Genomic DNA, 16,119 nt, shown 5'->3' with positions numbered 1-16,119 from the left:
AATCAGCTGTGCTCTTCATGCAGCTGAGTACATCAAGTGTTTAAAACAGAAGCTGTGCAGGTCTGAGATCAGCAGCTCGCTGAAAAACCAAACTGAGGTCCTGTCAATGATGATATATAGTGACACGGTTACATGGGTAATTAGTCCTTTTGACTTTTTGTCTTTAACTTTATCAATAAAACAGCTGCAGCTTTCACTGACAGCACATGTGGTACTTTAACCTTTGTACTGTTTTCATCAGTTCATTTTGCAGATAAAATCTGAGGGCAGCTCCTGTAATCACAACGAGAACAGAATCATCACAAACTGAAATATAAAGTTTATCTTTCAAATCCCAAATAAAGCTGATCCTTCTCTGTCCTCAAAATAAATTGGTGTTACTGTCTTTAAAGATGTGGCAAGAGACTGAAAACATGCTGCTGTTTGAATATATTTAATAATCAGCTCTGCAGCTCGGAGCTGAAGCAGAGTGCAACCTGTTGCTTTTACAGTATAATACTTGTAATAAAGTACAGTAACGGTAATTAGTGACTGAGCAACTCGGGACGTTTCTCTTGATTTCTTTAGTCAGGGTAAATTCATTCATCTGCAGGGCCTAGCTAAGGACGGTAGTTACGGATTAGCTTACAAACACGTTTAACTTACTGAAAAAGTGCAGCAGGGCCTCGGGTCCTTCTGTCGGGTTGTCCAGTTTACTGAAGAACACCTCAGGCTGTCAGGTTAAAACAGTCGGTCGTGGTTTTGTAACGTAAATGCTGGCCCTCCTCTCACCGCCTATGCTCGATCTGCTATTCCTGAACAGAGATACGCAAGTTTCCCCGTGACTGCAGCTGTCAGTCAAAGCTCCTATGATGACGTTACACCCCAATTTAACATCACCCCATTAGGAATTAGAATCAAACCTATGGGAAAGGAGACCCCTTAGACGTGAATCAACGCGATGAGAACTATTGATAAAAAAAGAAAGAATCATATCCACTAACATGGAGGCGAGGTTTATGACCTATACTGCAGCCAGACACCAGGGGGCGACAGAGACGTTTTGGCTTCATTTTTTGGAAGCTATCGCGTCGTCCATGTTTTCTACAGTCATTGATCAAACACTGTAACAGATCTAAAACTACAAAAAGAGCAAAACAACACACAAAAAAATGAAATAAATGTAAAACTTCTTCAGCCATTTGAGGCACCAGTATAGGCTATTTGGTATTAAAATATAATAATAATTAATGGTGATAAATAGTTTTCCGCTTTAACACATTGGTTCTCAAACTTTCTGACATGCCAAAAGTACAAATGAAAAAATAAATAATTTAAAAAAATGTTTTGTGCCCACAACAAGGAGTTTGTAATTAGTCAAGTAATTAAACAGGCATTAACAAATCAAAAAGGTACAAGATGAATTTTAGTTAAAAGTTGACATTAAGAGCAACAGGCTCTTGTTTTTTAATGACCTTTACAAAAACAACAAAAAACAATCAAAAACTTTTTTTCCCATGATGCTTCAATACCTGGTCCATGTTCCACAGCTTGAGAACCACTGTTATCATGTGCAGTGCATGGATATACATTAAAAATTAAAACATTTTTACTGATCTTACTTTCTCAAAAGGTTTAGAAAACAGAAAGTGTCATGTCTTCATTGTTAGGTTTAAAGAAAAGAACAAAAACTTGATAAATAATATAAAGTGTAGAGTTAAAATACACACGCAAGTGTTGCTAATGCTAACAAGGATTAAAATGTATGTAACTGAATTTACCATACTCAGCTATGCAGGTAAAAGGCGAAAAATATCTTTACATCCATTATTAAATCTAACTACAGATTCAGCAACAAGATCCAGACAAAATGAGTCAACAGTTTCTATCCTAAAATAAAAATAAAACAACATGCTGCTGTGGCCCCCTTGTGGTACTGAAGGTAAGCAACATGTGATAATACATACAGTATGCCCTCCAACCAGCCACCATCCAATTCAGAGTCATTTACATTAAATGTAAGAAAACACCTTAAATTTTCCTGAACTGCAAACAGCAAATCAACAGATCTGTGAAAACATGAAAGTATAATGTGACCTTTGACACTGCACATTTCGTAAATTCTGTTTTTGCTGACTTTTCTTTCTGTCTTAAGTTTGTATACTCGTAGTTCACAAATGAATTCAACACAAAACAGATGATCAGAGGGTTTCACTGACATGACTTTAGAAGCTTTTTATAAACAGCTGTCAAATATGCTAATCAAACTTTTACAAAAGTGAAGCAGCCAAAACAAAAACTTAAGGCAGTACCAGTACATTTCTAGTATAAAAAGAGGTATTGTTTTAATAGCTATTATTAATAGCTGCAGTGCTGACATGTCTGCTTGACTGGTTTAAAACTGTAAACATTGTAAGTTTTATACTCAAACATTCCATAAGTACCATCATGACCACTGAGACAATGGAAACTGAATCAACAAGACTAGAATATTTAAAAAAAAAAAAAAAAAAACCCTCAGAATTTAATGATAATAATTTAGAATATGCACTTAACACATGAAAACATAGAAAATCATTAAAAAAAATGTAAACTTGACATCACACTAACAAAATACCCACCTTCTAATCTATCACATATTATTTCAGTCACTGACCAATAGGGTGGGGAAAAATTTTTAACCATAAAACAATGAATGTTTATTAATTAGCAGTAAATTTCGTAAACCCATGTATGAAGTGTGACTTTATAGACTGGTCACTGCTCTCCACCTACAGCAGCTGGAGTTACAAATCGTTAACAAAGCTTGTTTTGCCTGAGTGGAAATTTTAGAAAACCTTTCTCATTATGTATGATACTCAACAAAGTACACTGCTCAAAAAGGAACACTTGATTATCACCATATATCACAAACCAGTTTTAGCACCCGATTCACATAACACTGGACCACTATGGCCCCTCCAGCAGGTGATGGGTTCACTGGAGTAACTGGGGTCAGCCAGGACCCATGAATAATGGGTTTTTCAATAAAAAGCCCCTCGACTAAGCTTGGCTTCATGAAGGGGCCCTGGTAACCAATATTCTGTCAAGTAACTTCTCATCATCGAACTCTTTTGAATCACACTTGGTCTGGCCCTTTACCCATGACCAATTTACCTAGGGAGACCCTACCAGGGACAAACTGTCCCCGACAACATAGCTCCTGGGATCAGAAGGACACGCAAACCCCTTCACCGTGATAAGGTGGTGATTCATGAAGGGGGATGTAGGGAATACTTCTTTCCTACACCTGGACAAATCTTTGCTTTTACCTCTGTATCAATTACCCTATGCTTACTTTGGATCTGTGCCTGAATTTAACTGTTAACTTTTGCTTATCAGTTCCTTTTTTAAATCATTCCTCACACTGCGCATTATGACAGGGAGTGAAGATAAGGAAAATAGGAAGATAACATCAAAGGGCAAACTAATAACAATACGTTGTCAAGGTGTGCTGTGTGCAGCAGGATGTAGGACTCAAATGCTGGACTTGGAGACTGAAACTTGGAAACTTGAATATGAATTCAAGGAAACTAAAACTAGAAACTCAAAGCACGAAGCACTAACTAGAAAAACCGGGGAACTAGGAAACAAAACTGCTAACAGAGAACTAGAATGCTACCAGAAACAGAGAGACGAAAACACAGCACGGTGAGGGTACAACACAACACAGAACAAGGAAAACACAGGGCTTAAATACACAGAGGGGGAACGAGGGAACGGGACAAAGGAGGAGAGCACAGCTGGGAGTAATGAAGCATTACAAGACGAAGGGGAAGCAAAACTGAAAACATTTACATAGGACAGGGACTGTCAAAGTAAAACAGGAAACATGAGACAGATCACAAAGACTGCAACATCCAATCTTAGTAAATACACCGATTACAATTAATGATTGATGAGAGAAACCAAATTTTCCAGCTTTCCTGGAAAACAAAAGTGTAGCTTTCATTTTCCAGGAAAGCTGCTCTCTCCTGGAAAATGCTGCAACGTGTTACTTTTTACAGTTAAAGGAAAGGATTTCAGCAGGGTGAAGAGCTTTAATTTTCTTAAAATTAATCTTAAAAAACAAAGAAAAACCCTATGATTCAACACAGTAAAAAAAAGTCTCATTCTAACCTTTTTAAAGATTTTTTTTCCTCTTTCAAATTTCCTTGTATGTTGCTTTACGTTAGGTTATCCGAGCAAAACATCTGCTTTCGCCCCCATGTACAAACAAGGGTGGGGCTGTATTACTCAAGTATTATATACTATGTGGTAATCTTACTGGTTGGAATTACAAGGTATTCAGACAGTATGCTTCGCTTGACTGTTTGTGCTGTCTGAACCTTACGGTCTCTGCGGTGTACTGATAACACTGATAACATTGTTTCAAATAGAGGCCCTGTGGGTTGTTATCCTCAGTAGCTTAACGGCTTGTGTTATCAGGAGATGAAGAACAGAAAGAACAGTTACCTTCTGTGAACAGTCAGAGTAAAACTGCCATTCATATTAGCCAGAGTTGGTATGTACACCCTAAATGCTGTGGTAGTAGTGACAAGAAAGCTATAAATAAACTTCATTAAAAACTAAGAGATGATAAACAAAAAGGGGGCAGAGAGATAAACGAACACCAAGTATGTCCACCGGTTCTACATCTGTTCATTTACCAGCTGACTTGAGAATGTCATGTTGGTCGAGCTTTCAGTACAGATATAGTCCATCCTTTGCTTCCACAGCTGTCAGGGAGATTGCTGTGATAGACAGTTCAGAACATTTGTTTAAAATGGTTTTAATTTTAGCTGAACATGCAAAGACCTTCAGTGTATCTGCATATTTTAAAAAGAACATTTAAACTTCTATCATATTCAACACACACATTCATTTTTTAAGAAGAGCAGATTTAATAAAAAACTACTAATACAGTGGGGCAAAAAAGTATTTAGTCAGCCACCGATTGTGCAAGTTCCCCCACTTAAAATGATGACAGAGGTCAGTAATTTGCACCAGAGGTACACTTCAACTGTGAGAGACAGAATGTGAAAAAAAAATCCATGAATTCACATGGTAGGATTTGTAAAGAATTTATTCGTAAATCAGGGTGGAAAATAAGTATTTGGTCAATAACAAAAATACAACTCAATACTTTGTAACATAACCTTTGTTGGCAATAACAGAGGTCAAACGTTTACTATAGGTCTTTACCAGGTTTGCACACACAGTAGCTGGTATTTTGGCCCATTCCTCCATGCAGATCTTCTCAAGAGCAGTGATGTTTTGGGGCTGTCGCCGAGCAACACGGACTTTCAACTCCCGCCACAGATTTTCTATGGGGTTGAGGTCTGGAGACTGGCTAGGCCACTCCAGGACTTTCAAATGCTTCTTACGGAGCCACTCCTTTGTTGCCCGGGCGGTGTGTTTTGGATCATTGTCATGTTGGAAGACCCAGCCTCGTTTCATCTTCAAAGTTCTCACTGATGGAAGGAGGTTTTGGCTCAAAATCTCACGATACTTGGCCCCATTCATTCTGTCCTTAACACGGATCAGTCGTCCTGTCCCCTTGGCAGAAAAACAGCCCCATAGCATGATGTTTCCACCCCCATGCTTCACAGTAGGTATGGTGTTCTTGGGATGCAACTCAGTATTCTTCTTCCTCCAAACACGACGAGTTGAGTTTATACCAAAAAGTTCTACTTTGGTTTCATCTGACCACATGACATTCTCCCAATCCTCTGCTGTATCATCCATGTGCTCTCTGGCAAACTTCAGACGGGCCTGGACATGCACTGGCTTCAGCAGCGGAACACGTCTGGCACTGCGGGATTTGATTCCCTGCCGTTGTAGTGTGTTACTGATGGTGACCTTTGTTACTTTGGTCCCAGCTCTCTGCAGGTCATTCACCAGGTCCCCCCGTGTGGTTCTGGGATCTTTGCTCACCGTTCTCATGATCATTTTGACCCCACGGGATGAGATCTTGCGTGGAGCCCCAGATCGAGGGAGATTATCAGTGGTCTTGTATGTCTTCCATTTTCTGATGATTGCTCCCACAGTTGATTTTTTCACACCAAGCTGCTTGCCTATTGTAGATTCACTCTTCCCAGTCTGGTGCAGGTCTACAATTCTTTTCCTGGTGTCCTTCGAAAGCTCTTTGGTCTTGGCCATGGCGGAGTTTGGAGTCTGACTGGTTGAGGCTGTGGACAGGTGTCTTTTATACAGATGATGAGGTCAAACAGGTGCCATTCATACAGGTAACGAGTGGGGGACAGAAAAGCTTCTTACAGAAGACGTTACAGGTCTGTGAGAGGCAGGGATTTTCCTTGTTTGAGGTGACCAAATACTTATTTTCCACCCTGATTTACGAATAAATTCTTTACAAATCCTACCATGTGAATTCATGGATTTTTTTTTCACATTCTGTCTCTCACAGTTGAAGTGTACCTCTGGTGCAAATTACTGACCTCTGTCATCATTTTAAGTGGGGGAACTTGCACAATCGGTGGCTGACTAAATACTTTTTTGCCCCACTGTATATCTACCATAACTGCATAACAAAGATTTTTACATTAAATAAAGTCATTAGCGTCAAAATATTCGGAGAGAGAAATTAAACTTTGAGTGAAAAAACTGCATACTGCACTGTTACTGACCTCCGTCTGACGTTGTTCTTGCTGAGCTGCACTGTCACCAGCTGATTCATTTGTTGGGACACGCCGCCAAAAAAGTGTAAACCTATGCCTGGAATTTTGGGGACATTAATTAAAAATCCCTCCAACACCACTGCAATAGAGCTGAAATAAAACAACCAAGTGAATGAGTAACCCAATGTTAAAAGACAGATATCCAAATACGTGAAACAAAGGCCAATGGCAAACAAGGAGCTTGTCCCCAGAAGTGAATCATGTATGAAATCTAGCCTAAAATGTCTATTGTAACACGCTAACTAGTGCACTTTTTTTTCCCCACAGAACGTATCAAAACTGCCAATTAGGCCATTCTTAAGATTTGCACTCTCTCTGATAAGATCGCTTTGATTTTGCAGCATAAGTATGGCCTGACTAACTACTGTCAAGAGCTCATTTGTCCACACTTCCATACTATTTTCCTCTTTAATTTAACCCTGGAGAACCCATGGGGTCAAATTTGACCCCATGGTTTCCCTAGTAAACCATGGGGTCAGATCTGACCCCATTGATTCTCCAGGGTTAAGAAAAACTAAAGAAGCATTCCACACAGCTTTTAAATAAAGTATCCATTGAAATTCAAACACCTCAAAATAGAGACTGTGTATATATATATATATAAAAAAAACCCTAAAGTAAAAATAAAAACATTTTTGTTCAACCCCTTTGAATTAAAGAGTCTATACTTCAGTTTGGACAGTAGATCCACATGCTTTGAAGTCAGATCTACTAAATATTATTCTACATTTTGGATACATGCAAGTTAATGTATGAAGTACCTTTGATCTTGTGTATAAAAGTACCATACTGCAGCCCCAACGATGTTCAGGAAAATCAAAACACCAAATAAGGCCCATGCAACAGAGCACGCTCCTGCAGGGACACAAGAATGAAGGATATAATAAGAATTACATTATCTGGCATTTATGTTTTATGTTTCATATTTAGATGACTCAGACAATAATTAAACATATACCATACACAAATCAAACATGTAGCTCATGTAGGTTGAGGGCAGGTTAACAATGATCACTTCTGGTACTGTTGGTCAAAAATGTTCTGGCGAAAACTTTTCTAGTCTTGGGTGAAGATAAATGAAGAGAAGATGTGAAAGGTGTGTGAGAAAGCTGTCTGATACAGTTGGGGAAAAGCAGAAAGAAATGAACTGTTTCTCATTTTTATGGTAGTTTCATTTTAATGAGACAAAATATCAACCTAAAGTCCAGAACAAATAGCCAGAATTCTGGTTTCAACGGACTGACACACAGATTAAACCAATCAATTAATCACAGATACTTCTGACCTGAACTGAAGAAACCACAGAATTGGTTCCTTCTTTTCCAACTCTACACCATGGGAAAAACCAAAGAGCTATCAAAGGACATCATGGACAAGAATGTAGATCTGTTGTAATGGATTACAAGACTATCAGCAAGTAGCTCGGTGAGAAGGTGACAACTGCTGGTGTGAATATTTGAAATAGGAAGAACTATAAAATGACCATCAATTGCCCTCAGCCAGGAGCATGACAGTGACCCAAGGCCACATAGTAGGTCACAAAGGAGTCTCTAAAGAACAATGGTTTCTCGACTAAGTACTAAGTGATATTTTGCTTGGGGAAAAACATAACATGCAAATGAATTTATAACTTATGTGTTTTTTTCTGGGGTTATTGATTGATATTCTGACAACACTAAAATGAAGCTAAATGAACCTATTAGAGCCTGTTCATTTCTTTGTAACTGAGAAAAATTACCAATTCACCACAGGATCAAATAACTTTTCCTCAACTGTACCTGTAGAGGTACAGATATGTCTAGGAGAGCGGACAGTAAACATGTTGACCAGAATGTATAACAGAGAGTGTTGGAGAGTGGCATTATGTCTGAGGAATATGAGGCTATAACATGAAGATTTGAGAAAGAGCTGCTGAACCCAGAGTAAGATGAGAGGTTAGCAGCAGTATGGCTTCATGCCAAGAAAGAGCACTACAGATGTTTTCTTTCAGAGTGTTGATGGAGAAGTACAGAAAAGGCCAGCAGGAGTTTCACTGGGTCTTTATGGATCTAAAGAAAGGATATGATAGGGACCCAAGAAAGAAACATACTGCATGAGGAAGTCAGGAGTGGCAGAGAGGCATGTGAAGGTGATGCAGAACATGTATGAGGACAGTGAGACAGAGATGACAGATGGGTTCAGGGTGGTTGTGGGAATACATCAGGGATCAGCTCTGAGCCCCTTTTTGTTTCCAATGGTAATGGATAAGCTGACAGATGAGGTCAGACTGGACTCTTTTCAGACTGTGATCATTGCAGACAACAGTGTGATCTGTACTAAGTGCAGGGGAAGAGTTGGAAGTCAACCCGAAGAGATGGAGGTATGGACTGAAGAGAAGATATGAAAGTCAGTAGAAGCAAGAAAGAATATGTGATGTGTGTAAATGAGAAGAAGACAGGTGTAACACTGAAGCTGTAAAGAGTAGAGGTGGTGAAGGTAGATGAGTATAAATACCTAATATTTATACTCATCTACCTTCAACAGACAATGCACAAAAGAAGTGAAGAAGAGAGTGCAGGCAGTGTTGAGTGGGTGGATATACATATTGGGGTGATTTGTGACCCCAATATAGCAGCAAGGGTGAAAGCTATGATACTGCTATATGGTTTGCAAATGGTGGCATTGCAAAAAAAGACAGGATGTTAAGTTGAAGACGCTCAGATTTTCATCAGGAGTGGCTGGGATGGACAGGATTAGAAATGAGTAAATCAGAGGGAAAGCTACGTTTGGAGACAAAATTAGAGAGACTGAGATGGTTTGGACGTGTGCAAAGGAGGGAGAGTGGATATTTTAGATGATGACTATTTAGTTCTCAGGCAGAAGAAAAAGAGCAAGTGAAAGAGGAACACTGATGTTTAATGAATGTAATAAAAGAGGACATGGAGGTTGGCAGGAAAGAGGAGGATGCTAGAGCATGAGGCAAATAGTTTGATCCTTAAACGGTCTGAAAAAAGAAGCAAAAAATTTTGAGCCAACCCTCATTTCTTCATAGTTCAGTCTTAAGGACCCAGACTTTTCGTATTTTCGTAGTATTTTTTCATAGCTTCTCTAAGGAGAACAGCCGAAAGAAGACTACATGCACCCATGGCACAATCAGAATCTCTCAGACTGACACAATCTAAGGCATAAGACCATGAACAGAATATATCATACGTTAAGGCATGCTTTAAGTTTTAAATTGTAGAACTGACTTGAGTAATATGTACTGCACTGGGTGGGCATTGGTCATCCATTTACTTGTGTTTTATGCTGGCTCTAAGGTTAGGCAATCATTTCCTTAAGCTATTTACTTACAAACGATTCTTAACCTCTTATTTGTATGTGGGTGGAGTGCCTACAGAAGTCCATCATTTATCCGTCATAGTAGATGTTCAAGTTTCTATTTATTTCCTTTGAAAGAAGTCCACAGAAAATGAAACAGAACAACATCAGAATTAGGGCAGGGCAATATGGCCAAACATATTTATCATGATATATATTTGATATAACTGACGATATAATTGACGCGAGACAAAACACTTTACAACTCCAAAACTTTATTAGTGCAAAAAACAAACAAACATCAATGTATTTTCACTTAAACAAGAAACTGTTTTTATGTGCATTAAAGCTATATAAAATTTTAACAGTGCAAATGCAAAATTATTGTTGACAGGCATTTCCAGTGGAAATGGGCCAACATATCCTCAGCATAGCCATGTATAATATCCACAAAACTTAAAAAGAGGTTATACACACACAATACGGTAATATTATGCTAAAGCACAGTACGTATCACTTTGCGAGGCTCCTGACTACGGTAGCTGTAACACTCCGACAATCCATCAAGCGGTGCTGCTTCGTAGCTTACCAAAGTCGTATTAAAACAAGTGCTGTCAGCGCCATAACCTCATTAACGTGGCAAATCTCCGTTAGCGAGTTAACGCGAATCGCCGCGTGGGGCTGGACGGCGCTAAAGTGTTGACGCTGTGCAGCCCCAGGTGTTTCGGCCCGCTTGCATGTTCTACCAAAAATTGTGCTTTGGTGTCTATCTGATGGATGAATAATAAACCAGTGCCACACTACTGAAGTTGGCACAATTTTTACAAACCAATTCAGGTTCATCTGTTTCATTCAACGATCCGCTTTCGCCCTGCTCATTCTCCCTCGCCGCCATGCTTTTTCCGCCATGTATGTATGAAAACAAAGGCAGTGCCTTTGTTTTCATACATACATGGCGGAAAAAGAATATGGTTAAAATATGGTTAGAATATGGTTAAAACAAAGGCAGTGCCTTTGTTTTAACCATATTCTATTGCGATATTTCATTTTCTTATCGTTGCCTAACATTATACCGGTATTACCGTGAACGGTATGATATGGCCCAGCCCTAATCAGAATGATGCAACATCCACAAAAGCTAAAATCCAAAAATCAGAAACCAGTTCAAACAGATTTGGACAAACTGCACAGCTAAATCCAAGCTGACCTCACCTGATGCCACATGCACGTAGAGCTGACCACGTTTACTTCCATATGTATTAGATGCTTCACACTGATAAAGGCCATTCAGATCAGGGGTCAGGCTCAGCAGTTGTAGCTTTGCACCATCTACTTTGACAGAAGACTCCAGCAAAGACTGGCCAGATCTGGAAAAACATGAACGAGACCTGAACGTGAAATGTATATTAAATGTACAAAGAGGGCAGAAAAATGTGAGTTGTGCTAAAAGCTAAACATCTACGTTAATGGTGGCAGTTTTATAAATTATGGTCAACATTGAGTGGATGGATCTAAGCAGGTCAGATTTTTGGAAGCAACCTTCATGTTTCTTTAAAACTAAAATGAGGTCACTTTAGCTTGTGCAGCTAGTTTTAACCCTCTCAGGCTCACATTAAGTTTTTTGTTGCTAATGCACAACCAAGTCCTGCAGTGGTACTTCTGAGTAAAACAAAACTCATAAAATATGTATGTGGGGTAATCAGGTTGTTAGTTTTTAACTGTTGCAAATCGGCAACGCCTGCCTTGAGAGGGTTAAACCACAGGCCTGCTTAAAAATAGCAAATCCAGTGGAACTATGAGGATATTGTGTGCTCACAGCCAACTGTCTTGTTTGGTGAACACATTGATCGACTTGTACATAGAACTTCAGATAATATCTCTCCTCTTTGTCTCCTGCTTGCCTCTGCAATCCAAGACAAACATTTTAATCAGATTGCAGCTTATGTGCCTAAAGTGTTCACACTGAACTTTCATCTGATATTATAGTTTGCAGCTTATTGTCCAAAATTCACTCTAAACACTCTAAAACCATCTTTACTGACATGTGCTTGGTGATAACACCCTTTCCTGGGGGGTGGCTGTAGCTCAGGAGGTAGAGAAGGTCATCTACCGAATGGAAGGTTGGTGGTTTGATCCCTGGCTCCCGCAGTCTGCGTGCCAAGCATGCTTAGGGAAGTCACTGGCCAGATACTAACAAGTTGCATCCATCGGAGTATGAATATGTGTGAATGTTAGTGAGTACTTTAAAAGCATAGAAGAAAGTGCTTATGTGAATGGGTGTGTATAAAGCGCTTTGAGTGCTCCAGGAGAGTAGACAAGCACTATATAAGACTCAGTGCCTTTAATATTACCACTCACGTGAAATGAAATGAATATTTCAACTGAAACCAATATTCAAACTACTTTACCTGCTCCAGATAAAGTTTGCATTTGGTTTGGCTTCTGTCACACACTCGAACGAGTCCTCTGAAATCACGCTAATGTTCACTTCTGTGGGAGAAACTGCAAAAAAAGAAAGAATGAAAGACCTGTGTTAATATGCAAAAAACAAACAAGCAAAGAAATGCATTTTGGGTACTTTTCATGTAGTTTCAAGGAGAGATCCTGTCATCAGTGTTGGGAAGGTTACTTTTAAAATATATTCCATTACAGAATACAGATTACATGCCCCAAAATGTATTCTGTAACGTATTCCGTTACGTTACTCAATGAGAGTAACGTATTCTGAATACTTTGGATTACTTAATATATTATCATGCTGTTTACAACTACATGAATGTACTATTGCTGTGATTTATTACTGTTACTGAAGGTCCGCGGCTCCGAACCGTAGTAAAGGGACCTCTGGCTAATACGGTGGGTTCTGTGTCGGGCTCGTAGCCGAAAACTAGCTTTACTTTACTTCAACTTTGCTTGCGAGAGACAGAGAGAGGCGTTGAAAGGCTGCTCCAACGGAACTTATTGTTTTTGGAGGAAAACACGAACACGGTGTACAGTCGAGTCTTAATAGCTTACTTACAACTGGGCTCGTCAGGCACTCTTCTTTTGCTCGATGACAGCTTGTACTTTTCCATTTTCTCCCTCCGTCGCTCACAGACACATAACGTGTATGACAGTCCATTCTCCCTGCAGCACGGACTACACTGCCCATCAGGCTACATTCTTTAAAGCTATACCTGTAGCATTCTGCCTATTAGCTTAGCACACCACCAACAACAAAAAGGCGCTCTCTCACCCAGGAAACGCACAGAGAGAGAGCGTCACCCTGTAACCATGGCAACCGTAACGCTGCCACCTGGAACAACAGAACGTAGCTGTCAAACAAAACCCAAACAGTCCTGACCCGCCACAATATGAAACAGGGAAGTACCGCCGTGTAATCCATTTATTTCAACAAAGTAACTGTATTATAAATACCACCTTTTTAAACGGTAACTGTAACGGAATACAGTTACTCATATTTTGTATTTTAAATACGTAACGGCGGTACATGTATTCCGTTACTCCCCAACACTGCCTGTCATACACATTCAAGCATGTTGGTGCTCTGTTTAAAAGCATGGCCTTTATGGGGATTACAACCAGAAATAGAACACCACAGATGAACCGTGTCATTTAAAAAAAGAACCCACACAACTGGAAGCACATGCTTTAACTTTGAAAACAGCCTCTAGTATTTTTGCTTCACTGGACAGATCTGAAACAAATGAAGTCATTGTCAAGCTTTACAAACAAGTTTAAGCTAGTCTGTGCACTTGGTGTCGTGTCACTTGCCCCTAGCTGCTGACAGTTAATTTTTAACCTGAACATCTGCACTCTTACCGAGAGCAAATACATAGTGCAAACTTATATTTCACATGAACAATGTAAACAGTGCATTGCACAACTGCTAGTAAGTAAAAAAATAAAAATAAACACAGTTGGATTTTGATTAAACAGACATAGTTTCAATTCTACTTTTCCCCTACCAAAGTCTTGCTGGTACACACACTGATGCACAACTTTACTGAGTTTGCTGTATTTCAGCTTAACTGAGTGGTTGTGTCTCAGGACACAGATCAGGTTCCATTACTCATCTCATCATTTGCAAAATCTTTATCCAGCTATTGTGACAACATGAGTGAATGACAGTAGCATGAGAACAAGGATAAAGCTGGTATCCCATACTGGGAAAAACAAAAAATCAACCCATGAACAAAGAAAAGCAAAACCATGTCAACTCTTAACACTTAAGGTTACCTGAAAGTATGAAGTTTTGAGGGTTTATGTCTGCTTTTGTTCAAAACAAAGATGCAGGGTATAGTTTTAAAAAAGTGCAGCTATTACTTTTATTTTATCCATAATTGATGAAACTATTTCTGTTGCATGAGTAGATAACACAGATCAACTGGTAACAAGTAATTAAGTTCTATAGTATTGCTTTGCAGTTGCAGTTTAATCAGTTAATCCTGGGTGTGCATGTGTACTTTTAATATTTGATTTAATAATCAAAATTGTTAAGTCAACAGTAACACAAAAGAAGACAAATAATAAACTACATAGCAGCTGATACTCACAGTAGATCTGTATAGTGAAGGGCAGACTTCTTTCTGTAGACAGAGAGTCACCACTGATGACACATTGGACCTGTTGACCGTTAATCTCTCTCGTAGGAACACCAAACAATGAGCTGACTGTAGTAGTTGTATCGTTATCATACTGTGTGGAGTTTGTTGTCGTCCTCACTTTGTCTCCCAAAGCATCAGTGAGCCACCTCACCTCTGCAGGAGGCTTCGATCCAGCAGCCGTGCAGGTAGCAAATAAAACCTCTTCAGTGCCCAAAGTGGGAAGATTGTCCTTGATGTTTGTGAAAGGAGGCACTAAGAGAGTTGCAGCACACAATTAGTCAACATGCGAGCAACATGGTGAAATGTCTGTCTCACAAACAAACGCCCACAATATTTGAAATAAAGTTTTGTTTTACGTTTTTTTATACCCAGCAAGTTTAGCGGTATCTCAGTCTTCTGATTTCCAGTGGGAAACAAGGTGAAGATGCACGTGTAGCTGCCTTCATCCTTCAGGGCAACATTGGAAAACTGGAGAGTTCCATTTTTGTCATTAAAATTCCCGATATATTTAAATCGATCATCACCTCCATTGACAAACTGCACTCCCTCTCTGGGTAAGATAGTGAGGAAATTGTCATTGTGAGGTTTTTCTCTCGTCTTCCTCTGCCAGGTAATCTGTATCAGGTCATCATTGGTACCAGTGACATAGCACGATAAGATCGCAGTACCTCCTTGTTCCACTGTCACACTTCCACCAATCACCTGGAGAGCTGTAAAAAGCATTCACATCAAAATTTAATGAATTATTTTGTGTGTGTATGTGAGAGAGAGAGGTTGGGGGCGTAGATAATAAATGATGATACACAACCATTCAGTTTGATAACCCACAAAGTTTGATTAAAAAAAAAACAACAAAAAACATAATAAGACCCTGCAGCGCACATTGACGCCATATGTCTTGTGAGCCAAATCTCTGAAGCGTGAATGTTAAAATAAGGAGCTGCAGTGGACAAATACAACATTTAAATTCAGTTCATCGTAGCCTAGTCACTACAAAATACCTTCTACATCTGCACATAGAAGAGACACGATCACGAGAAGGACACGTGGTAGCGCAGAGTCACATATGGACGGTATGTTGTGGCAGAAGGTGCCACAAAAGGAAGCAGCTCCATCCATCCGCTAATCATTGCTGTTCACTAATCATAATATTTACACATTCCAACTTCCGGGAGAAAAAAGTCCACAGCCCAAAAATGTTAGAATAAAAGAGGACCGATGATTCTCTTGGGAGTCTTGCAGACAGAAAGAACGAGGCGGGCTGAAAATGGCTGGATACGAACAGCGACACGGGAGATAGAGGGGGGAAGGGGTGGGCGGGCGGCGGAAATAAAAAAAAAAACTTTCACACATGAGATGAATTAAGGATGCAACTTTCTGTTGAGTCTTTTAAACAGCGTAACCGACGGAAACACACATGGCTTTAAATGTACATCAAAACAACGGCGATCACGGGGAGGACCAAAATCCTTGCTGTCTGCACTGTCTGAGAAAGGAGTGTTTTGGGGTTTTTTCGG

General features: G+C 39.6%; 1 protein-coding gene across 2 annotated transcripts; it reads right to left on the bottom strand.

Moving 5' to 3' along the window:
• Window positions 1-2,487: 2,487 nt before the first annotated feature.
• On the bottom strand, window positions 2,488-15,927 carry LOC102791508 (poliovirus receptor-like). Of its 2 annotated transcripts, none has more exons than XM_087853120.1 (8): window positions 15,604-15,927; window positions 14,971-15,312; window positions 14,552-14,854; window positions 12,404-12,497; window positions 11,208-11,362; window positions 7,457-7,550; window positions 6,645-6,785; window positions 2,488-4,751 (listed from the first exon to the last, which is right to left on the bottom strand). In XM_087853120.1, the coding sequence occupies exons 1-8, from the start codon at window positions 15,719-15,721 to the stop codon at window positions 4,685-4,687; spliced, it is 1,314 nt and encodes a 437-aa protein (XP_087709246.1). In that variant the 5' UTR covers window positions 15,722-15,927; the 3' UTR covers window positions 2,488-4,684. The 2 variants fall into 2 exon arrangements, with proteins under 2 accessions (XP_087709246.1, XP_006788417.2); XM_006788354.3 differs by having other exon boundaries at window positions 6,645-6,732; window positions 15,604-15,924.
• Between the last annotated feature and the right edge of the window lie 192 nt (window positions 15,928-16,119).

The sequence above is a fragment of the Neolamprologus brichardi genome, chromosome 16 (genome assembly GCF_056152115.1).
Source record: "Neolamprologus brichardi isolate AB-2024 chromosome 16, ASM5615211v1, whole genome shotgun sequence".
NCBI classification, from domain to species: Eukaryota; Metazoa; Chordata; class Actinopteri; order Cichliformes; family Cichlidae; genus Neolamprologus; species Neolamprologus brichardi.
Note: the sequence above shows the minus strand (reverse complement) of the source record. Positions and strands in the feature narration are given on the sequence as shown.